The following is a 25071-nucleotide window of genomic DNA, read 5'->3' as shown; positions in this document are numbered from 1 at the left end:
TAGCTGCAGCTGAGGGCCACAGAATGAAAGAGAGAGTCACCAGTGCTGCTTGCAGCATGCACAAATTGAGGAACCTGAAAAAGCTCCTTTAGAAAACTATTTGAAATGACACTCACACGCTCAAGGCACCTCTCATTCACTCTCAAGTGGTATAAACCCTGTCCAGATTCAGATGAAATTCTACATGCGCCTTCTTGCCAGTATAAACTCACCAACAGTGCATGTGACTGCTTGCTAGACATTGTACACAGCTCTAGTTCTATATTCAACCACTTACCAGGCAGATTTATCTCCCTAACTGCAAACCATTTAACCCAGCTTGGTGATGGCGCAGCCTGGGGTGCACTTTAGCTATAATATGCTGAGTCATGCATCTGACAGGCCACTGACAGGAAGGACAGGGGAGCTGTTGGTGAGGTGGTGACGTTTGTGCTCGGCAAATGAAATGCATTTTCAGCAGGCACTCAGAGCATGGGCACTGTTTGTTTTCTCTGTGTAATTGGTAAATAGGCTCCAGTTGATACAGTACAAGGCAGTTGAGCTTGACGTGCCGTAAGGGCTTCAGAAGGCTTTCACATTTGTTTGTTGTGAACAGATTTGGCCGTCGAGTGGAGAGGGAAGGCAGAAGCTTTGTTTGTCCAAATGGTCAACTTGGCTAGAGAGGTGGAGAAATAACACTGACGTGGAGCCTAAACACACTTTATCAAGACTCAGCAGCGAAAGCACATACGCACATGACACAGAGTTTCTTTCCTCTTACCTGTCTGTGTTAGCACTCCGCACTACCATACCAAAAACAAAGACCAAAAACTCATGTTTAAGTTCAAATTAATTACACATGCCTTTATCTGTCACCTGTCTGTGTGTTATTAGTATCACCTGTTGCTAAATTTCCTTCACCTGTATTTGGGAGGGTACTCTTCAAGATTGTATAAATTTCCGGCTGGTTTTCCTATGGAATCACTTGTGCACACACACACACATACACACACACCTGCACATAAATGCAAACACATTGACACATGCGCTGTAAGATAGTCAGAGCTCTAGCATACATTAATCAGAGAGACTGTGTGCATTGACATGTTTCGTTAAGCTCACTGCTATCCCATAAGGCTTGCAAATGGAGACAGGTATCCTCCTGCTCTCTACAGTAATTCTCTTCTCTTGGTGAACAGCAGGATATAGGCATCAGCCTTGATAATAGGGATGTACTTATCCTACACTGACTGAGGGAGGTATAGAGTCAAAAAGAGAGAGGGAGGAAGTATATTCTGTATAGGAGTACACTGAACCTGGTGGCAGTAAAAACATCACAGTAATAATTAAAAGATCATGTTAAACCATCCCCCAAAATATTTCTGCTTTAAAGTTTTTCTAAAGTTTTTTTAAAGTTACAATTTAAATTATCACACCAAGTTATTTAACTTCATATTTGTCAGTTTTTGATTTTGTTCTTTATCATCGCAAAAAAGGTTACATTGGAGATCAAATCAAATCCAACGTTAATATAAGCTTCAGGACTTTTAATAGAATCAGATTGTAATATAAATGTTAGCTTCAAACAGACTTGCATGCATGTTTCTTTTAGCTTTTACAGGGGATTATGAGTTCAAAGGGGGAAGAGTGTGCCACTTGTGACCCTTTGTGTTTCAGGGGAGGCAGGTTTCACAGGGGTTACCCCCCACCATCGCGGGCCCACGCCCATGTGGAACGCGTCCAAGACGTGGGGCTGTCCTGGCGCTGACGATAAGCTCACTTCCTGTCTAGACGTGTCAGGTTCACAGATGCAAACGCTGCTGCCCTATCATTCTAGCATTTCTCCTGCAGAGTGACTTATGGGGGTCAGAGGTCAAACCTACCCCTCAGCAACCCTCATACCCCAGGCCTACCCAACATGCCAACACTCCTTCCAGGAGGTACCTGGGTTTCCTAGGTCTCAAATCAGAACTACACATGACTTACTAAGCTTAACTGGATTATCCCAGCTGAGTTTCAGTACTAACCAATCCCAGTCTCACTGTGCTTCAGTAGTAAGCCCAGTCGAACTACGCTGCAGTACAAACTAAGCCAAGCCCATATTAACTTCAGTAATTATGAAAGACAGCCATGCTTAGGTCCATCCCTCACACAGGAGACAGTCAGTCACTGATGTGTCTGACCTGTGGGCTGGTCAGTCCCATCAGGACAGAAATGTGGGACACTGTTGGTCTCATCACACAGCAGGTAGGGTGGATTTGAGTCAGTCTGGAGGAGTGCACACACTTCGGCTGCAGTGTTGCTAAATAGCCGCAGGTGGAAAAACTGTAAAGTGCACAGAGAGAAATAAATGATTGGCTGTGATAAGCTGTTTCCCCATCAGTAGATTCCTGTTACTTTGTGTGACATGTAACGGGATACAGGGGTCAATGGTAGATGCATCCTCGGAGGATATGGATGGAGTCAGAGTAGAGGGCTGTGAGCAGAGAAGGTACAGGGTTAGAGAGGCAGACATGGGCTCATCTGGGCAGTCACCCAGGCAGATCCACCCAAAAGTGACTGTAGACAGCGATGCTGATGTCATAGCCTTGTCAGAACATAAAGAGAAGCCTCTGCTAGCTAGCAGAGCTCTGACACACACACACACACACACACACACACACACCTTTATACCTCTCCTAAAATTCCCTGTTAACGCCTTTCAACCACCATTGTAAACAGACGTCTTCACTACCAACACCATCCTGATTCTGTACAGAGCTGCTTACTGTTCAGATCTAACAGAATGTATTTATATTGAGACAATCTGATTACATCCAGAAAACAAAGTGTTAAAGAATATTTCTATGATAAAGATAAAGCAGCTCCGTGTAAGAGTGTATAAGATTTTGTGTGAACTGCTGAACCACCCAGGACAACTTCAGAGATGATTCCAGGCTGCAATGCTAACGCACGGCTTCCCTCTAGTGGTTGAAATTTATTACTGCATCTCAACCTGGTAAAATCAGTCGCTCGACTGCAGGGGTTCTCCAACGCAGGCTGGGCACCTCCTCGTATGCTAATTTTTGTTACAGTCACAATTGTGACCCCAGAATCATGACAAGCTAATTTCTAGTTGTTTAAGAGATTGTTTAACTTTTTAAGGCTACATTATGGCAGAGAATAAATCTGTATTATAGATATGTCGTGATATTAATAGATATGCATTCCATTAAAGATAAACTAAGGGCATTTAATCAGTCAGAATAACTAATGATTTCTTTTCTGTCATTTTTATTTTTTTTCAGTAATGTGGTATTCTTTATAATTGATTAGATTATTATCAGAACCATTCCTAATTGCTAAGAGTGTAGATAACTGATTGCTGAAAATTAAATCACTCCTGGAAGAGTTCAGGAGTTCAAAGAGAAAGAAAAGGGTAAGGAGTCAAACATGACGCCTGGGAGGTCTGTGTGTGCAGATGATAACTCAAAACACACGACTCAACCATTAACAGTGGCAATAAAAATGTAATTGTGGGACACAATCAAGTGAGCAGTGAAAAATGAATTTCACGTGGATACAGGCTTTCAACCGTAGAAGTAAATATCAAAAGGTTTTAATTATTTGACTTAGCTAGCTAGTCCAGCTTTAAGTGTACTTTCAGTGAGTGTCCGCCCTCATCTACTGAAGATCTGGGAAGGTCAAGCACATTTAATATAGCCATCTTTAGTTCCCTGAAAAAGGGGCAAACCTTTTAGCTCTCCTCAGCTCCTGATTGGAGGACACATCATTGGTAAATGGTAAATGGACAGCATTTATATAGCGCTTTTATCCAAAGCGCTTTACAATTGATGCCTCTCATTCACCAGAGCAGTTAGGGATTAGGTGTCTTGCTCAAGGACACTTCGACACACCCAAGGCGGGGTTTGAACCGGCAACCCTCTGACTGCCAGACAATCGGTCTTACCTCCTGAGCTATGTCGCCCCTTTATTACAGAGGCTCTAACCCCACCCACCTGCTTTTCCTCAGTGGTTCATAATCAGATGCCGTTTACAAACGACACAAACGACACCGCACATCGGATCCATGGCCTGTGCCCCTGCACTTTATATTAATAATGTGTTTCATATGCATCCCCACACCTTCATGCGTCTCATACATATGCAAATGACATGTCGGCTTATAAGCAGGGCAGTAGTGGGCTCACAGGGTGACGTGCTCCTTTTCTCATACTTTTTTCTTTTACACCAGAGTCACAAGATGGCCACAACATGTCCTCATCCACTAAATGTTATGCAGGAGGTGGCTTTACTAGATCTTTTCCTGCCCAATAACAACAAACTTCTCATGATGGTTACAAGAGCAGAGTCGTTGGCTATCTTCTGACACAGATCGAAGACCCACCTCTTCAGACTGCATCTTGGTTCCCCCTCCCATCCCCACCCCCTAGTTCTCCCAGTTTTTGTACAAGTTAGGTTCATTGTGCATGTAATCTGTATGTAATTAAAACGTGTATTTAGGTTCTTGGCTAGCACAATTAACTTGAACTAGTGCTTCAGTGATGTTGCATCTAATAGTTGGTCTGAGAACGTTATTACCGTAGGCAGGTCTGGCACTGCTGCTAATGTAAAACAGGTGAATGCAGTGACGTTTTTTCACTCTGAATAATAGTGTCTGATAAATCAGAGTAATGTATGGTAACACTGCATCAGAACATGTGTGTTAAGGACAGGTGTACAGTATATTGTATCTGAGTGATACAAATGAAGCCCAGCTCTTTCACACAGATGCAGTATTATAATTCAGCAAAGCCCACTAAAGAGTGAAGGCCCCTGCTGGCTGAAACATTGCGAGACACAAACCAAACACCACCTGTGGAGTATTAGACTTGTGTATGCAGAGCCAACTTCTTGTATTCGCCATATGCTTTGCATCCTTTTAAGAATGTATGTGCAACATTTCCTGTGGTTTTCTAATTGTTATTGTATTTTCCACTTCATATTCTACTTTACATTTCAGGATCACAAACTCCATTACAGAGAAGTGGGGAGGGACCTAGCTGATGCAGGGCAGCCATTTTGTTCCAGAACGCCGTTACATGTGACTACACATCAACTGAAGTGGGGAGAAAGAGTTATTAAGCCAGAGAGACCAGGGGTTGATTGGATGGCCAGCCTGAGAAAGCCAGGGATTTGGCCAGAAGCCCAGGGAACACATTGCTCTAAGTGCCACGAGCTCTTTAATGACCATAAGACACATTAAAAAAACACTGATGGGACACAATGGGGGAAATACAGAACGTGGGACCAAAAAGACCCTTTTTCCCCTGTTGTGTCAAGAGCATTCCCACAGCCTTATTCACACCATAGAAACCAATATACTGTATGGATGTACTGGATGTTTGTAATTGTGCATAAGGATTTTAGTTATCAGCTTCCAAGGGTAGATCTGTAAATTGACATTCAATTTTTTTTTTTTTTTACAGTACAATACATAAAAAAGCATAGCATTTTAACAGCATATATCCAGGGTTAAGGGTATAAGTTACAAACATTAAAACTGAAAACTGTATTTACACAATTTTGTTTAAAAGCAAGGCCAAAAACGCAACTGAATAGGTAGCATTTTAAAAACCAAAGATGGGAAATCACCATGACAAAGCAACAAGGATTCACTTTTATACCTTTACACACGGAATCCATGTGCAAGCACATTACATAATCTTTTTTTAATTATTATTACCATCATCATCAATATCTTTTATACATTCTAATACAAATGCATGACAATACATTTCAGCTAAAATCACATATAATAATCACCATGGCAATGACCATCACAACACAATAAAAAATGCACCATAAGTCGGCTTCCAAGCGAGAGGGGAGCAGGGGCAAGGAGACACACAGCACCCTTAGTAAAATATCTCTGAATAAGGGCAGCATTAAACAAGTGCGGCTCTTAAAAGGGGGTGAGTGGGGCAGGTAGGAGGAGGGGGATACAGCCACAGGTTGAGGGGCTGGGGATGGGGGGGGGGAGGGGGTACATCCAAGTTATACATAAACACAAACCTTTATACAGCTAAGCCAACTTTCCTCAGTATAAATATTCTTCATCCGAATGTCAGTGCAGTGCCACTCTCCAATCCTGCTCGGGAAATGCAGTAGTTTCCGGCGTCAACTGGTCCGTTTTTGCCCTGGTTTTGTTATTTGTTTTTGCTCTTTGTTTACAGTGTGCCCAGTACCTCAAAGGTCCAGCTGAGAAGTACGAGTCATTTGGTTGTTGTCGAGGTTCCCGATTTGCCAGTATAAAAAAAAAAAACAACCAAAAACAGAAAGAAAACACTCCTTTATATTTTACAAGCCTTTTTTTTCCTTTTCCTGTCCTTTCCTTTTGGAAAAGTCCTTCCGTACTGTGAGCCAGACCTACTGGATCCCTCTGAACAAACACATAGCGAACACCATGGCGAAGAGCTGGAGACCAAAAGGGACAGAAACAGTTCATCAGTGTTCAGCCCAACATTAGTAAGTACTATTCTTAACACATGGCATACATGTTAGGGGGATTCAGACTTTTGACACGCATTGCATTTCTGAAGCATAAAACTAACATGCAGAACAAAAGAACACAATCACCATATTAGACATAAATTGAAGTACAATATCTCTGGTCACCACAAGGTGTCTCTCTACTATACTGAGTGGGGCACAGGAGTGCGAATGATGCCTTGGTAGGGAAATGTGACATTAATCCTCACTATTTGTCACTTTAAAAGAGCGACTAGTTGACCTACCTGGTTAAATAAAGGACGATGTTTTAAATATGAGACATAGGACAGTTGGCTAGAGGAAGGGCTCAACCTGTTTCATTTACATGAGCTGATAGTCATTATTTCACTGGCGCATGATTTGTCTTTTTCATGCTTCGATCAGGGACTTGTCCAACACACTGGCAAACATGACAGCAAAAACAAAAGCATTTGTTGAACAAAAACAAGACAACCGTACTTCAATAGTCAGGACCACAATGGCGAGCGCTCCAGCCACGTAGATGTACATCTCAAAGTAGTCGACCACCGCCGAGTAACAGCCCTATAAAAACACAAACATTTTTTGAGTAAGCATTTTTATTGGACCACTGAAACAACCAGCAAGATCTTGGCAGACCACCCAGATAGTTCACTATAAACAAAACATGTATATTTAAACGTGCAATAACCACAAAATTATTTTGATCCTCACTGGGATGCGGGTGCTTGCAGTTTATTTGAGTCAAGCCTTGTAAATTCAACACACAAATAAACCAACTTTCTGTATGTTACACTGCACTACCAATGCAATTAATATCAAATTCATAACATAACATAACACCCACAAGCCACCAGATTAGCAATGGTCCACTGAGCACAGTTTGAAAACCCCTGATGTAGAACATTTAACAGTGGACTTAAAAGTTGATAAAACAGTGGATAAAACTGACACAAAGCTATGCTCAGAAACCTTGCAGTCCAGAATCCAGATGGTTCCCAGAACCGTCAAAACAGGTTGGGAAGATGGCAAAGAAAAGAATGCTTCTTTTCACTAAATTCTTAAAACTCACTGAAATGCTTTTCACTTTTGAATGAGGACACTCTTCATTCAACATCACACGCATAGCAGCAGACAACACAGTGAGACCGCTCTTCAGTGCTCAAGGTTCGTTCACCACCGTGCAGTGAGAGGATTTCATTTATGAACACAGACGTAAGGTCATACAAATGAATAAAGGTATTCAGCGTCAGAAACAAAGGCAAAGGAACCGAAGAGAGTGATTCAGTATGAACGCAAATCAGGTCGGCCTCAAGCCTTTGGATGGGAACCCAAATGCCTTGTTATGTTGCTAACGCAACATAAGTGTGTTTAGTTTGAAATAAGAGTATGTTGCGCAAGTTTGGACTTTACATAACAGTGCCTTCAAACTGTTAAGGGATGTCAAGACGAAACAGCCTGTTTCGATTGGACCGAATTGCCTTCTGGAACATCGACGGCATCGCAGTCATTAACTCTGGACAGATTTTTCATCTCGCAGGACATTATTTCACAAGCGAAATGCAGCTCGCCTCGGGCTGTCCATGTCTGAATTAATACAGTACATAAAAGCTCTGTGTTTCATAGAGAGTGGTCCTGCAGTTGACCCCGACCACAGGGAACACACAAAAGCACAGAATGGATTTCATGGAGCGAAGCCGCTCCCAAGGCGCTGTTCAAGCCACCATTTTCCCCCTGAAGCTTTTACAGATATTAAACAAAGCGTTAGGGCCAACAGACATTCAAACTTACCTACCACTCACTCTCACGAGCTGCAGTGGCCAACCTATACACTCGGCGTTCTTATCGGCCCAAGATAACACCATTCAAAGAAGTGTGGCAATATGGTTTACAATGCAATATACACAAAAGATAAACTGAGCGGTTTGAGATGTCTCCTTTATTTTGATAGAGTGCAGTCTGGATATAATAAACCTTTCTCCATAAATGTCTTACAAATAAAAACAATCTCAATGGGAAAAATGTGGAGCTTTGATATCATCGGGCTCAGAGCTGGAGAGCCACAAAGGGAGGCATTTCGGCGAGGCAGGTTTTCACCTTATTGTGGCGGAACAGCATACTGCCCATTAGGCACTCCTCTTTGCTGATGTAGGCCACGTCTCCAGGGTGACTGTTCCTCTGGCAACAGGCCTCGGGCACCATGTCGTTTGGGTTGATGAGCCTGAAGAGGCTGTCCTCAAAGTCTTCTGGGCTGTTCACCCCACAGCAGTCAAACTGGGGAGAGAGAGGAGTCCGTGTACACTTTCCAGAGCCTTAATACGATGTGCTTTTACGCTAAAACCCAATGATAAACACCCTCAAAACCACCCATAATGACTCAGAAAGCGTGCCCATTATGAGCACTTCTCTGTGACATCACTTTGATGGCGAGACCTGGCTGCTCTTACCACACCACCCTGAAAGGGACATAATACTGATGAGTCAAGGCCCATTTTGTAGGGGTCTCTGCTGGATATCACAGGGAATGCAGGCCACCCGCTATTCGCCGCTACAGGAAGGGCGCGGCGAGGGCCTTACCGTGGTCATGATGGCGTTCCAGGTGGAGGTGAAGACGTCGGTGTTGTTGTAGCCCTGGTAGTGCCTCTTCAGCTCCCGGGTGAAGTATTCTCGCGTGAGCTGCAGAGACAAAGCAGAGAGGCACAGGTCAGAGGGAGGGGGCGGAGACGCCGTTGCGCGAAACCCACGGCGGTCCGCGGCTCGGCCGCCTCCGCTCGGAAAGGCCAGAGACTCACGTGCTCACGGAAGATGAAGGCCAAGATGGCGGCGGCCAGCTCTGCCAGGAAGATGATGAGGATGAGCATGAAGAACTGGACAGAAAGAGAGAAAGTGTAGGAGAGAAGGAATCAGAGGCCAGACTGAACCCATTTTGCTCTACATTAAATATACCTGAAGCTCTGTGCGCACAACCCTCTCTGTTCGACCGTACGAATACGACAGGATTAAAGACAACCCCAGGAGTTTAATAAATGATTTCCCGCTGTCTACAGCACAGCGCTCGACAGGAGGCCCGGCCCGTAGGGCATACTCACGAACAGCAACAGGCACTTGTTCTCTCGAATGGCCCCGCAGCACCCCAGGAATCCCAGCAGGAAGAGCATGCCGCCCATGGCCAGGATGACGTAGACGCCGGTGAAGAGGAGGGGGTTCGCCGCCACGATCTCTCGGAAACCCGTAGGGTCTACCAGCACCCACACGCCCACGCCCAGCAGGAAGGACCCGCCCAGCTGCCAGACAGACAGACAGACAGAGAGAATGGAGGGATCATACCGGGGGCACAGGGACTCCTCATACAACATCGGGGACGGATTACTTTGGAGTACACGGTGCAGGAATCTGTACAGAAGCCCTTCCATTTACATTATCCTTTCCTTTCCGGCAAAGACTGAAATGATAAATGCGCTTTAGATACAGGATGGAGAAAGATATGAAAAGATTGGATTTATTTAACCGTATCACATCATCCACTTCGTAAATGTGCACCATGTATTAAGCCGACACTGAACTATTAGGCTTGAGTGGACATTAGAGGTTGCTCAGGAGAAACCAGGGGAGAGAAAGGAAGGGCACTTCAGGTGACAAATGGCTCCTTTTGGGGGATATTGTGGCCCTGTAATTCCCTGGTCCTCTACCTCTCGGAGCAGACAAACCCTTCAGTTATGATTAAGAGGCTGCCAAAAGCTTTTAGGACCCCCCCCCATCACACCCTCCCCCTTCTCTGGGCCCAGCTGGGAGAGATTGAGTCTGATTGAGTTGCTTGAGGAAACTGTGGGACTGTGATAAGAGCTCCTGACTCTCACTCTCTGTCTCTCGTGCATGTACACACACACACACACACACAGACACACTTTATCTCTCTCATTCTCAGACTCTCTCTCTCCCTCTCTTGTTCTCCCCTTGCTCTTGCGTTCTCTCTCCAGTTTGATAAACCTGAGGAGCATTTTCCAAATTTTGTCCCAGCTGCTTCTAAGTCGGACAGCCTCCCTACACCGATGCGTGTGCCTGTTTGCAGTATCTCCTTCCTTGTCAGCCATATTGCCTGCATCTTGAGTGTATGAATATATGGTAATAACCCAATATTGCCATATATACTCAATCCAGGGCTGTGGTCAGGGGGCTTTGAATTAAAGCACATAGGTTAGATCCAATGCTGTGAACAATGCCAGCACCAAGCTGACTGCAACGGTTTCTGATTCCACCGGGGCCTTTAAGTAAGCCTTCAAAACCCACTTTTACCATTTGACCTTTTTAGAATGGCCCACCATTCTTATCTTTACTTCTCAGGATCCAGACGCTACTCTCCGTGATGTGCTTCTTTTTAGTTTCATTTTTTATTCTGTAAATATTATGTGTCCTGATTTCAGGAATTTGTAACTTATAATTACTGACTTTTTATTTTTAGCTCAACTTGAGCACTAGCTATGCGATTGTTATGCAATGAAAGGTGCTCTATAGATAAAATGCTTAATAATAATAATAATAATAATAATAATAATAATAATAATAACAACAACAACAAAAACAACAACAACAACAATAATAATAATAATTTAAACTGGATGCACACACACATTCAACAACAGCGCTGCATGACTGAGCCAAGTGCAGTAATTGATTATTAAATAAGGTAAAAAATAATGAACTCTTCTTAATGAGCTTCTTAAATTCAGCCTCAGGACAGCGACAGCTTATATCAGAGGGTGGTTGTGATCTTATCTTGTCAAGGTCTGTCTTTGCAGAAGCTCTGTTTCACCCAAGCACGCTGCGCTGCTGTTATAGGTAACACCCGACCATCTGCCCGCCCGCGCAGCGTACGCAACGCGCTCCTCCGACGCAGACTGCGCAGCGCAGCTGGAGGCCCGAGGAGGGGGAAATAAAGGCAGCTGGCAGACTGTGCCTGAGGACGCGTGTGCCAGCCTGCCCTCTCCTCCGATCGTGGAGGGCGCAGCAGTGAACGAAACCGTAAAATATAATTAACTATAAAATGGCGCAGAAGTAAAACTAAAGGATAAACGACTGCTCCAAATGTGACTGTCTCATCGTCACATTTGGAGTGGATTACCTGTGGAATGGAAGTAGAGCATATCACGTATCAGTCTCAGTACAGAAGCATGTTCTCTCTCTCTGTACAGTGCCCACCTACTTGTACCTGTGCTGATGAACCAACACTGTCCACTCTTCTGTACTCCCCTACTGATAAGAGAGGCAGTGACATTTAACCATTCGCTGAAGAACAGCTTTCAACAGTGTCACTGTACGAAAAGCTGCGGTATATTAGAAAATGCATCTCTGCTGGGCCTTGAGGGGAGCACTCACAGCACGGCAGCAGCCTGATTGAAATCTATAAACCCTCGGGGAATTTCATCTCTCTGTGTTTTACTTGCAAATGGTCAATTACATATATCCCACCAGCTCCATCCATCAGTTCTTATCTCAGTCTTTCCAATAATAAATAACCCCCCTCTCTGCACACAACTACAGAGGCATGGCACTAAATGGAGATGAGAAGATAATTCACAGATCATTAACTTCTCAAACAGAAAATGCCCTCCAACAATCCAGCCAAAGAAAATAATGAAAAATAGGCACTCTACAGACAATAGAGGTCTATTATTCTATTTTATTACTGTGCACTTTTTTTATAAAGCTACTATAGCTGTCACAATGGAAGCTAAATAGGACTTTAACAGTTTGTCTGAAAGTAATCAATAGGAGTTTGGTTTTTCAGACTACATCATTAATTAGATTAAGCTTCGCTGTGATTCACCCTGTGCCTCAGTCATCACCATGAACACAGTCTCTACACCATTTTAAATCATTCTTAGGAACTGTGACAAACTAGGCTCCACCCCCCATTGTCTGCTTGGTCACCCACCTAATAAGATGTCCTCACTTACCACACTTACTTTGTGCTTTGTTAACAAAAGGTGCTGCGTCTTTCCATCATTTCAGGCGTTTGTCTTTTTTAAATGAGAGAACATTAACCTTAAAATACTACATTTTACTGTTATTCCAATATGAGGACACTTGACTGCACCTCAAATTAAATTTAAAGCAAGTTTAAATTTGAAATCTCAACCTACAATGAACTGGCGTAAGTATGAAGTCCTCCATTTCTATCAATATAACTGGAACCACACAGATAAAAAGCTTTCCTTATGATAGTCCCCTAAAGGTATTGAACATTCCAGAATTTAATTATCTCCCTCATATGACAATTTACATAAACACAATTAGAGTACATTCCTATAAAGGCACTGAAAGACTTATGTAACTGAGTACAAGAACATTCTTGAATGAATAAATTACCTAAGATCAATGCTCCATGTCTACCTACAGTGCACTGCTAAAAGGTTCGATGCTTTAAAACAGCCAATCCTGAAGGTCAACCTGAAACATAAAATTAACTCCTTTGAAGCCATCTACTTCACAAACTTCCAAATCTGAAAGCGGTTTAGGGACCCTTGACTGTCTGAAATATTTTTGATCTCATAATAATCAACATATCAAATTGGCTTAATCCACAAGACCGGTATCCCCCCAGAATGAAATGACCTGAATAATATTCATCTAAGAACAGCACTATAGAAATACAGAATTTTTTCCCATATTTTTTCAATATTTTCTATGGTGCCTCTATAAACACATTATTACAGTGATACGGAAAGCCTGGTTTAAGATCCATAAAATAAACAGGGCCAAGTTTTGACCTTCAAGGATTTCACCTCTGTGGGACAACGCACACTTATCTGGAAGAGGCTTTGGGTCTCTTTGTGGAGGGAGAGGGGAATCTCCCATCTACATAATCTCTTTGAAAGTGTTGAGCTCCTACCATTAAGGCCACTAAGAGATTTTAATCTCCACAGCTCCATCACTCTTCCCTGCGAGTTCACAGAGTTCCCCTGGATAGCTCTCAGTAAGCTCTCCGTAAGTTCTCCAAGCAGTTTCATGTTCTTGTTGAATCTCTCACCACCACTAACACCTCTGGTGTGTCTTTCCTACTTCTTTTATGACAAATTTATAAGTGCTATCAATCCTCTTCTATGAGTTACTTTTGTTGGGTCAGGAAGCTCTGTAATATCTTCTTAGAGAAAATATTGTTTTATCCTACAAAAGTTTCTCAGAGAAAATATTTTTTTATCCTACAAAATATGAGCTCAGCATTGAATGCCATTTTAAATGGTAAATAGGGATTATTTGTTTCCCTCCCATTGCCTGTGGTAGTTGCTCTTGTTCTGGGAATTTCTTGCTTATAATGTCTTTTTTATAAGTTGCACAGATGGATTTTGGGCTTAGATCTGCCTGTTTGCCTGGGGTCCCACATTCTTGTAGATGACACCCAAATCCAATTAAAGGTAAACAAGACATTTTTACCTACAGCTTCACTTTAAAGGAATAAATCCAAAAGAGATGGGTGAAGCATGCCGTAAATGTAAAATATTCCAGGGTGCTTTTGGTTTGGGGAGATTGTAGTAGTGCTTGTCGTTAACGTTTGCAATGAGTCCTCATTATGGGGCTTTTCTGCAGTGACTTTTCCCCCCTCACCAAGTTCATTTAACCAAAAAAAATGTGTTCACCAAACAATCAAAAGCAAATTACTCCCCCTAACCACCGCTCTTCCATTGGCCTTTGCCAACAACCGCCCCCCCCCCCACCACCATATTTGGAGAGGCCGTCCAATACCACAATCCAACAGCACTGTCAGTAACAGAATAGTAATGGCTTTTCTCTGCTTTACACAACTATTCCCTAATGGCAGAAAAATGACAAACAGACCAGAATCCTTAAGCTCTCAAACCCCCAGGAGGCCAGATTGCACAAGGACTATATCATAGAAGCTCTAAAAACTGCTTAAACTACAGGAAATGTATCCATCACAGCCAGACAAGGAAACAAGTTCCCACTAATGTGACAACGGGCGTGGGACTGAATGCTGGGAAAATACTCACAAAGATGAAGAAGTTGAAGACGAACATGAGGTATTTGATGCAGCTGAGGCAGTCCCCCTCCATGGCCGTGCCTCTCGCTGAAGCCTCTCCGCTCCCCTGGGGAAGAGACACAACTGTCACTGTGCTACACATACACACACGAGCGTTAACATACACACACAACACACACACACACACACACACACACATACGCACGCACACACACTTGCACTTTACAGCATGATCCAATGCGATCAGTGAGCTTTGTGTACAGGGTATGGCCTGGGGTGGGAGAGAGCATTGAGGTACTTTATCATTCCGTCCTTTAATTAACAGAGTGAGGGAGAGAGGGAGAGAGAGAGGAGAGAGAGAGAGAGAGAGAGAGAGAGAGAGAGAGAGAGAGAGAGAGAGAGAGAGAGAGAGGCCACTTTTTTCAGACTGCATTGATTTTGAACTATTAATTCACTTAAGCATCTGTAATGGTGCTGACAAGGCATAATGTTGCAGGGCTATGGCAATGACTGTCCCTTCTCAAATGTCTTTGCACAGACCTGAATCATTTCAATGCAAATTAAAGGGCGATGGCCCTTTTTTTGTGGATATTTTGTCCAACGCTCTTACACAGCACTGCTGCTGAGGACCAGAAGAATAAAGCGGAAAGTACAGTAAAAACACAAAGATCTGCAGCCTAGCAGCTCAAACAAAGCGCGCGTGACAGAAAGAGCAGCGGCGGCGGCGGCAGCCCCAGCATGGTGCCCCGTGCCCTAAGTGCCGCTGCATTACGCCTTTTATTTTCGGCTCTGCCACCACGGACCCGAAGTGCCTCTGACTCCACGGCACGCTGTGTTCCCGCTGTGTCTGTGTGATGTCCCAGATGGTCCGTGTCACGGCCCCTGCTGTTACCTCTCTGTCCGACGGCAGGGTGTTGCCAAAGGGTGACAGATCGCCCCCCCCCCACACACCCCCACCCCATTTCCCCCCAAAGACCCAGCAGAGGACAAAGATGTTCCCTCTGCTGGAATCCATGCTGTCACCCCCTCCGTGTTTGTGTGATCTCGACCCAACATTGACCCTGACCTCAGAGCAAATGCGAATCGCCTCGGAACTACAAGCAAACACGCTGTACCACGAGACAGCCATTTTACAGTCTCCATACCCTGTGCAGCCAACTTTCCAACACCCAGGCTACAGTGCAGGTTCGGTCTTATGTTGGAAAAGGGCCATTTTTACTGTGCCCAACTGGGTGTCTTAAAAGTATTTACACAGCAAGGGGGGACTGTGGTTGTTTCCTTTTGAATAAAGTGAGTGGTAGGTGCCCGGTCAACAGGAGAAGGCAATCTCTCTATCTGACAATGCACTCTACATAATTGAGGCCCATTAGGGAGCATTTAGTTAAATGAAGGAGAAGATCTTTATTAGCTCTGGGAGCTCAAGGGTTGCCATGTCTGTAGGCCGCAGCACTGCAGTCTCCCTCTCCTCCCTGCTGCTGTCCCATGGACTGCCCATAGGGCTGGGGGAGTTTCAACCTGAGGGTGCAGCCTGCAACCAAAGCAGTCAAACAGCCCTGCTCACTCTGCAGAAAGCCCAGATGACTCAGGTGGAGGAAGCTCTCCACAGCCAGGACAGCCATTTAAAAATACACCAGGAGCAGCACAGCAGCCGAAGGGAACACCGCAGAAGCTAAAATGGCCTTTTATTTTACATCTGTGCTCACAGATAATCCCGTAATCCTCTGGCAAGCTTATCCCTCCTGAGTAATTTCCTGTGAAATTAAGAAATCCAGGTGCTGTGAGGAAGAAGCCCTGGGCTCCATCAACCCACACTCTGATACCTGGCTCAGAGAGGTTTTGGGTTTTACACCCCCCCCACGCACCCCCCGCCACCCCAGAGAATATGCCTTGACTCATACTCCCATGTTCTTTGTGTAACTTTTAGTGTCTCACCTGAATCCTGACCCCTGACCCCTGACCCCTGACCCATCCTGTTTTACAGCCCTTTGTCAGTGTATTTACAGCAGGCAGAGAGCTCAGGGTCATGCGTTTGCTCCCACAAAAGCCCTTCTCTCAGCTCGTGTACAGACATCTAGAGTTTCAATTATGCACTGCACTGACACCTAACAAGCGCTTGAGAGGTATTAATTGAGGATTAGTATAAATTACAACTCACAGAGCAAGTGTCAACGGGCTTCTTCTCCACGCATTCATTACAGTGGTTGTGCATGTGGGGAAATAAAATGAAAAAAACATTTCGTGACAGGAGGGGGAATTGGGAACGCTTTTAGAGGGGGGCTTGAGTCTGAACTTCAGAATGTCTGATTTCCCTTCCAGCCCTCTCCCAGGGGGAATCCCAGGGACTGAGCACGCTGAAATCCAGGCCAAATTCTCCTATTTAGATTCAGAGACATTTGGCATTCATTTCTTCTCACGGAGACAAAATGTTTCATGCGGCTGAATCCAGTTTTGGTTCCTGCGCACGGGAGAGATTCTCTGGCCCTGTAACTACAGCACCAATAAATATCCAATCGAGTGAATCCCTGCAAAATAAATCAACCTGTCAGAGGAGAGGCGAGAGCCTGGAGAAAAAGCAGAGTACAGCAGAGAGGGTGCTCTCTGTCCCCCTTACAAAACACGGGATTCAGACAGGCCTCATCAATCAGAGGCACAACCTCGCTACCGTACCGAGTCAGCAATTCGGCTTATACAGTAACTGCTAACCCAAGTGCAATCAACACTTAAAGAGTGCTTAAACACGCGCAAATATGTTCACACCCTTTGTGACAAAGTTAATATATGAATATATGCATCATGTTTAGATCTTTCATCCTTTCTCGCTCTCTTTTTCCATCCTAGTCCATGGCTACTAGCATCCAAATATGCACATATGGTAGGAAATATTTGTTTTCACTGTCTGTCTGTCCGTCTGTCTGTCTGTCTGGCTATCTATCTATCTATCAGAAAGGGAACCCATGTTGTTTCTTTACTTTATCCACTGTGGTCAATGATTCAGCCTGTGAGGGAACAGAGCAGCAGGGAAAGGATGTGAATGTTGTAACTGTTTTAAAAACAAGTCGAGCGTACACCCAAGCTTAGTTGCGGCTGCAGGACTCAAAAAATGAGTATGAACAGAACACAGAAATAAGGTCCGATAAGGTCTTACCTTCCCTAGAGAACACTGCATGAGGAAGTTTACCGTGGAGAGGAAAAAGCAGTGTTTTCACATCTCCACTAGTGTTTTCCTTTGACTGCAGAAAGCGTTCCCTGCCCCTTCAACCCCGGGGTGAGCAGTGCATCACATGACTGCAGTTTCACATGACATCACAGCGCCACTCCACAGCCTCGGGGCTGGTCTGAAGCAGAGCAGTACGAGGGCCACTCCATCCTCCCGCTGAGTGCGCCTTCGGTTCTTCACTCATTTCATCAATCTCCGTGACAGCCCCACTCATGGTTTCATGTAAGTTATGGTACAAGTCAAATGCGGCTTTAAATCAGAGCAGGAGGCGCCCAAGGGTCGCGGCTGGTGAAGGCACCGGCTACACGTTCAGTCTGGGCCCTACAGCCTAGACATGCTATTAGCTATTGGCTATGACTGGGACTCCACAACTGTAAAACACAATAAGCTGCAGCCAGCCGGGGGAAGGGTGGACTTAAGATTGTTAGGATTTCTTAGGTTATTGTTGCATTATCTCCTCCAAACATGTGCCCAGAGGCTAGAGATATGCCTCATCTGACCAGTGCCAGCTACAGCTGCAGTGTAGTTTAGCCCGCGGAGTGGAAATGTGGGCTTGTGAGGGAACTGTACCAGAGGAGGGTGTAAATTATAGCTGTAGCGCTGCTTCCTTCCACAGGTACGGGAAGCACAGATGTGACTGGAGGCAAGAATCGACAATTTTAAACTCTTAAAATCTTTAAAGCAGGAAGGATGAAGTGCTCCTAAAGTCTCGATCTGCTGGAGAATCCTGAACCCCTTCTCTGGCTCTCAGTAACAATGCCCTGCAGGACATTGTTACTGAGAGCCAGACCGTGTGTACAGTTTCATCTCAGTACCTCACTGTTGCTGAAAACAATATGAAGGCTAGTATTATCAGCACAACGGAGCACAGCCCCGAACTCCAGTACGAAATTACTGATATTCCAGTTCATGACCAATTGGATTCTAGCAGCACTGACTGCATGCCTAACAGAAAATGACACCCAGACAAAAGCAGTCTCGTCTCAAATATAAACCACCATCCTGCGTCTCCTACCTCATCTTTAACTGTGCCTGCATTTCACCGCCATGCTAAATCAAAAGAATCATCCCGCTGACCTAGAAAGCTACAAAAAAGGAAATGGAAAAATGTAAAGAGTATATTTGATTCTGAGAGTATTTTGGGTACTTTCAAATTCTACAGTACTCGGTGGCAATCAAGGCAAAATCCTCCTAACACACTGAGCTCTAGTGTGTGTGGCTATGCACCATGGCTTGGTATCAAAGCCTAATGGTTGCCAGTGTTCCTGATTCATTGTGCTCGTCTACCCAGAATCCTGAATTAACAGAGAGCATCACAATTATAAGAGAGCCCATTCACACGAATACCACTGAACTTTCAAATTTGGGAGAACATCGGAATTTAAAATTTTTGAAAAAAAAAAAAAAAAAAATGTGGCATAAACAAAGCTGGTGTTTAGGAGCTTGTGCCCGAGGCATTCCTCGGTTGCTCTGCACTGCTATTGGGTCTGAACAGCTCCTGAGTGTGCTCAGGCTTCAGCTCGGCTTGATACCTGAGTGGAATAAACACGTCTGCCACAGCACTGATGCCCTGGCCGACTTCAAAGGCAGAGTTCAAGTCCTGGCGCACGCACTCCACACTTCTCTCTCTCTCTTACTTCAAAATATCTCCTTCTAATAGAAAGAACGTCTCTGAAAGCAGCGCTCTAAGCCAAACATTGTCAAACAACTGCCACAGAAATGTGTGAAAAACACAAAACAAAATCACTCATCTGAATTCAAAACACGGTTCACACTCCACATAAACAACTCACTTCAGTCTGTTGAACTTTTGATACTTATGTGCTCAGTGTGATGGGCATAACAATTTGAACACCAACGGTTTGGAACTTCGGATAGATACACTACCACTGAGATTCATGATCACTAACATCTTATTTCAATGTTCGATCAACATAATCTAATGCTCTCCATATTATACACACTCTACCACTACATCTGTCCCCTGTGCAGTTTACCACAGCATCTAATTCTTCATCAAAAATGATTCATTTTTGCTTTCACAATCTCAATTTTTAACATTCATTTTTTTTGTTTCAAGGTTCATATCATTGTTATGAAGCAAGCCACTCCAACAGCGCTGTAGCACAGAGATCGAAATGCTGAGATCAGAGGAGCCGTGATGTGTTCATGCACGACAGCCCCTGGATCAACACGCAGTTTGGACGGCCACACAGCTGGGATAAATCAGGTGGCGGGACTCTCCAGCTTCTGGAGGGCCGCGGGGTTGCAGGATTTAAGACCGCAGGGGCCGATGGCTTAGGTGTCTGGGGCTGAACGGGACCCTCTTACGCACCGATGACCCATAAATGATCACCTGTAATTGTCCCACGGGGAGTTATCCTCTGGCCCCTTAATACCTTCCCCCTGCGCTGCGCCGCGGAGGGACCTGGGGCCATTGTCTGCCAGGTCGCCCTGGCGGCAGCTCCCTTTGATGATGAAGCGTCGCGCTAACGCCACTAAAATCACACACAGCAGGGAGCTGTCACATCGAAATTACCCTTTTTATTGGGTGGCGGTGGGGGTGGGGGGGTGGGGGGGGGGGTTTGCGCTGATTTGTTCACATTTTATTTTTAAAAAACCCCCACTTGACTGCTTTTCTGGTTATCTTAACGAGTCTATCAAATGTGTGATTTGATTCCCCCCAAAGAGAAAAAGAGAGAATTGAACCCGAAAATAAATAAATATTCTGAGAGAGCAGGCTCTCCGCTCCCCCGAGGCCGACATTGTCTGTTAATGAACCCGCAATTACGGGGAATGGGGAGCGTGCTCCACCGGCAAGCGGGGGTACCTTTGAAGTCGGCTGAATCTTAAGCAGTCACATGACCCGGTGTTCTTCAGGAGCTCAGCCCCAGCCTCTGAGGGGACGGGGGAGTGAATGAGAGGGGGAGAGAGGGCTGCAGATATGTGAGCCTTATCAGCCTCAGTGTCAGGGCTCCCTGGCCCCTCCACACCACTCCAATCATGGAGGATTTCACATCCAGCCTCAAAGCCCCAAAGCTCACAAGACTTCTGGTGCCAGACCGATTGTTTTCTTTCGACAGGAAAGATACCATCCTCAAGAAACAACAGAACAGGCACTGGAACACACTGTATGATTTGGTGTCCAGTCTGTCCACCACGGAATTTTTAAGCAACAGAGTCAGGGCTCCTCCCGCCCACAATACAGCCATATATCACAGAAAGTCACAGCCTCTGAAACGCTGTACCCTCCATAAATTGTAAAAGGAGCTATCTGCAAAGTGTCAGTTTACCCATGCATACAGTACATATTTTTGCACAAGCTGGGTCCAATTAGCTTCATGCGAACTTTATATTTATTGCATAACAGTGTTATTATCTACTCTATTTAGGCATGTACTTACCCTTGTAATTTTCACTAGCTGTTGTTTACTATAATTGCCAGATGAAAAAAAACATGCATGCAGATCGGCAAAATGAATAAATGTGAATGTAAGAGTACAGGAATGACAGAATCAGACCCTGAGACTGTAGTGCTGGCCAGATACCTCCCCATGTCCGGAGATATACAGGATATATTCTCAGCTCAGCCACAAAATAAATTTATATCAAACAGCTAACAGCTTGAGTTAAATTTTAAATTCACATATTTCTTGAGTCTATCCCCCTTCTTCTATAGGTAATTAACTGCTCTTTAGTGTGTTCTTCTTCGTAAATAGTCATTTATTTTTTAAATTAATTTATTTGTTAGCACAAAACATTTCTGCATTGCATTTAAAAAAGTATCAGATGCATTTTTATAAAGTATTTATAGCCAAAGGCTTATTTCAAACACCTGCCACAAAAGGCAACACAAAAGAACAATAAATACACAGAGACACAGGCTACCACAGTAAATAATGAATAACCCCCTATTTGATATGCACGACAAACTATCACAAACTCCCAGGCCAAAAGGAAGGCCAGAACACTGTCAGCTTTTAATTTAATCAAAGAGGCAACACAGCAAGCACAATCAGCAGCGTAAAAAAAAAAAAAATCCAAGTTTACAAGGAAAATCCCCTGTGCATCCATGCATGCATTAATCCAAATTAACTGAAGCTATTGGAAGCTTGCTGCCCAAGACACAAATGCCCTTTCTAGTGATACTGGCACAGTAATGAGCCATGGGTCCCCCTGGCATGAAAAGCAGCCATGGCACCACTGCTAATGCGAAGCCAGCACTCTGTATCGAAGGGGGGGATAGTCCAAAACAAGCGTTATTTGTGTGGAGTAGAGCAGGCTTCAGTTCAGTGCATATTTACTCACAGCAATTATAATCGATTTAGTCATGGCCAAAATGTCAGGCCGAAAACCATTTCACCAAAGAAGCTAATGCATTACACAGACCAAACAAACAAACAAACGAATAAATAAATAATGAACCCTTGTTTTTTCCTCACAAACCATCTCCATGTTTCAGGTATGACAGAAGCTAAGTTGTGTTGAGAATCCATAAGAATTGCTGGAAAATGGCCAGATTTAGCCAGAGAGTGGTATTAAGATTTTGCATCAAGTTAAAAATAAGAGACAAGCAACCTTCCACCTCCCCATAGCTAAATGGAGTTTAGCAATTAGGAGGTGGAGGGGGGCTTGTCTGCACTGTAGGAATGAGCGTCAAGGGAAGAAAGCCTGAAAACACATCCTGGGACCACATGAACCAGATAGTGATTGACACCTGTCGCGAGCCAGCACGCCGACAGAGACCTGGGCTGGAAGTCGGCAGCGAGGACGGAAGACGATCACGTGTTTAATTGTGTCAGAGCCTCGACTCCTTTCCAAAAGAGGACGCTAACTGCTGCTGGGAGATACAACCGCAGGTCAATACATGCGGCTTGGGGCTGCGATCGATCGCTGAGGAATCCTGCGCAGCTCTTCCCCGTGATCTCCGGGGACCAACTCTAAGCCCTCCATCTCCAGAGGTCTTAACAGACGTGTAAACAGAGCTTCAGTCCGGCTGGTTAGCCGGGAGCGTGCTGAGCACCTCAGGCGGGTGGGGGGGGGGGGGGGGGTGGAGCTTAGGAGAGTTAATAATGGTGACTATTATGGTGTCCGAGTGTTTTGAAAGGGAAACAAGCCTCTAAGACCTCTACTGGCCTTTCCTACAGCTCTGCCACATTTGGAGACGGAGTGGAGTGCAGGCTGGGCTCTATAGGCCGAATCTGCACGTTCAAGTTGCATCTAGTTCAGACAATGGGCTAGTTTCCCAGACATGGATTAAGCCTAGTCCTCAACTCAACTAAAATAGAAATTCAGTGAAGCACGCCATTGAAAACCGCTTTTAGCTTAGGAATAGGCTTCACTAAACTGTTTGAGACACCGGCCCTATGCAAATAAAGAAAAGTTCAGCATTAAAGGCATACTATGCAGGATTGTTTTTAGCCTTGTTGTGGTCCAGTGTTTACAGTCCAAGAAGTCTCCTCCTCCGTCTTCAACCCCGCCCACTTACCCTGAGTACCCGACTTCAGCCATCTAGCAACCTAATGTAGCTAGCTGGACAGCTAGAGACAACGTTACTCACAGGTCCAACAGAAAACACGCCACCTCCACGTTGCTTTTAATCCCCTTGCAAACTTCAGCTGACGCCACCGAGGAAAAGCAATTTCAAGGTCAACTCTAGTTCTTGAATTAATCCTGTTGGCTTGTCATTTTGCTTCACTGTATCTGGACTTATACACTCCTCCGAAATTTGATCCCAAACCACAGGCTCTGTAGCCACACACCCCTCCCCACACAGAAAACAGTGACACACCCAGAAACGTCCCAAGCATATTTTAGAATAACAAATACGGGGAAGGTTACAGAATTTGGCAAAAGTGTGTAAAGATAGAGATTTCCAGTGCATCACTGATATGCCTTAGCATGGTTATTTTATAATATTCCCAAGCTAAAACTCCCGCATAGTATGTCTTTAAAAACTAGTTCAATAATAAAAATGATGTTAGGTCTTGATTAGCCAATAGATGAAGCTGTGATTTCCCCAGGCATTCTCAGAGATGAAAGAGGAACAGTGCTCTTATGTACCCTGACAGCCCTTCCCTTCAGTCCTTTCATGCTTTCAATTCCAGACATAAATGAAAAGCAAGATACTTGTCTGAGTTTCCTCATTCTAAAAAGAAGGAATATAAATGAAAGTTAAAAAAAAAACAAGAGAAAAAGAAGATGCAGTTTGAATAATGTTGCCCACCAGGCTCGATGTAGTTGATTTGAGACAGTCCCTCGTTGGTAGACAGTGTATTGAGTAGTGAGCCTGTTAAATTTAGTAAAAATACGGCTTCATTAAAATTTCCAAATAATGTAACAAAGAAAAATGGAATTTGTAAGCAGAGCTGAAGGAGAACTGCATAATGTATGCATAATGCAAATCTGTTTCCTGGAAAAATATAGGACAAGACTTTAAATGGGGAAAACAAACAGAAAGCCTCTGTGACCTTGCGACTTTGACACTGATAGATTCCCAGGGTCTAATAAGGATGACATTTTATCTAAATGATCCAGACGTCAGAGACGAGACAGCAGATGGACAAACTCAAAGCACAATTCTCTTATAAAATCCAGGTCTTTGTCATGATTTTTGTTAATAACAACCTCAAAGGAAGAACCGGTGACACATTAAAGAGATCACACATTTTTAAAGTGATCATCGAAAAATTCCACTGTAACCCTTTAATAGTACAGAGCACATAAAAGACAGGTTTGAGGTACATTCCTTTTTCCAAGTTATTTCCCATTTTAAATTCCTTTAACCACACCGAGGCCTGTGCTAGTATTTATGCAGAAAGAAGAGGTGGGGTTTGGAGTTGTCTTTGGAAAAAGTATCATGGGCAGGGGCCAGCAATATTCTTGAATTTCACCTGCTTGTTGAAAGTTCCAGCCGCCGACTGGCTGACCATCTTGTCGGATACCTCTGCCCACCTTCCCGCTACGCAGGTGGAAGTGGCATTCAACTCCAGTTTGAGGTTTGCGGGCCGGAGATAGCACTGCTCTCTCTTAAGGCCGGAGCCAAAATGACTGACAGTCACTTCGCAGGCGGAAGTGAGCTCAGAGGAACATTTGTTCTACCCTGCAGGCTTTTCACCCAAAACTCCTTCACGATGCTGTGCGCCGGGTCAGGAGGTCAGGCCTAAAACCTGATGCATTTTTTAGTACAAAAAGTCAATTTATCATTTACACCTGCCCACTTGGTACCGTAAAGGCTGAAGAATTTATGAGCGGGTGGGTTTCTACTGGAATCCATCAGAGGCACGTTTTCTCAGGAGAAACATCGTAATTCCAAAACAGAGCGAGAGCATTTTATTATTTGGTTCTGATAACTGCACTGACTCTGTGG

At 44.4% G+C, this 25071-nt stretch overlaps 1 protein-coding gene across 2 annotated transcripts in view; it reads right to left on the bottom strand.

Annotated features, from left to right (window-relative positions):
• Positions 1-5182: 5182 nt before the first annotated feature.
• The window catches only part of tspan18b (tetraspanin 18b), a 45543-nt gene continuing 25654 nt past the window's right edge, over positions 5183-25071 (bottom strand). For both annotated transcript variants that reach the window (XM_064336946.1, XM_064336944.1), the window contains exons 3-9: positions 14496-14591; positions 9579-9773; positions 9282-9356; positions 9067-9165; positions 8587-8763; positions 6970-7053; positions 5183-6435 (exon numbers count right to left, since the gene is read on the bottom strand). In XM_064336946.1, the coding sequence (XP_064193016.1) occupies positions 6388-6435; positions 6970-7053; positions 8587-8763; positions 9067-9165; positions 9282-9356; positions 9579-9773; positions 14496-14591 (774 nt within the window). In that variant the 3' untranslated portion in view covers positions 5183-6387. The remainder of the gene's footprint in view (positions 6436-6969; positions 7054-8586; positions 8764-9066; positions 9166-9281; positions 9357-9578; positions 9774-14495; positions 14592-25071) is intronic.

Source organism: Anguilla rostrata, chromosome 5 (assembly GCF_018555375.3).
Source record: "Anguilla rostrata isolate EN2019 chromosome 5, ASM1855537v3, whole genome shotgun sequence".
Taxonomy (NCBI): Eukaryota; Metazoa; Chordata; class Actinopteri; order Anguilliformes; family Anguillidae; genus Anguilla; species Anguilla rostrata.
The sequence above is the reverse complement of the archived record's forward strand: the minus strand, read 5'-3'. Positions and strand labels throughout refer to the sequence as shown.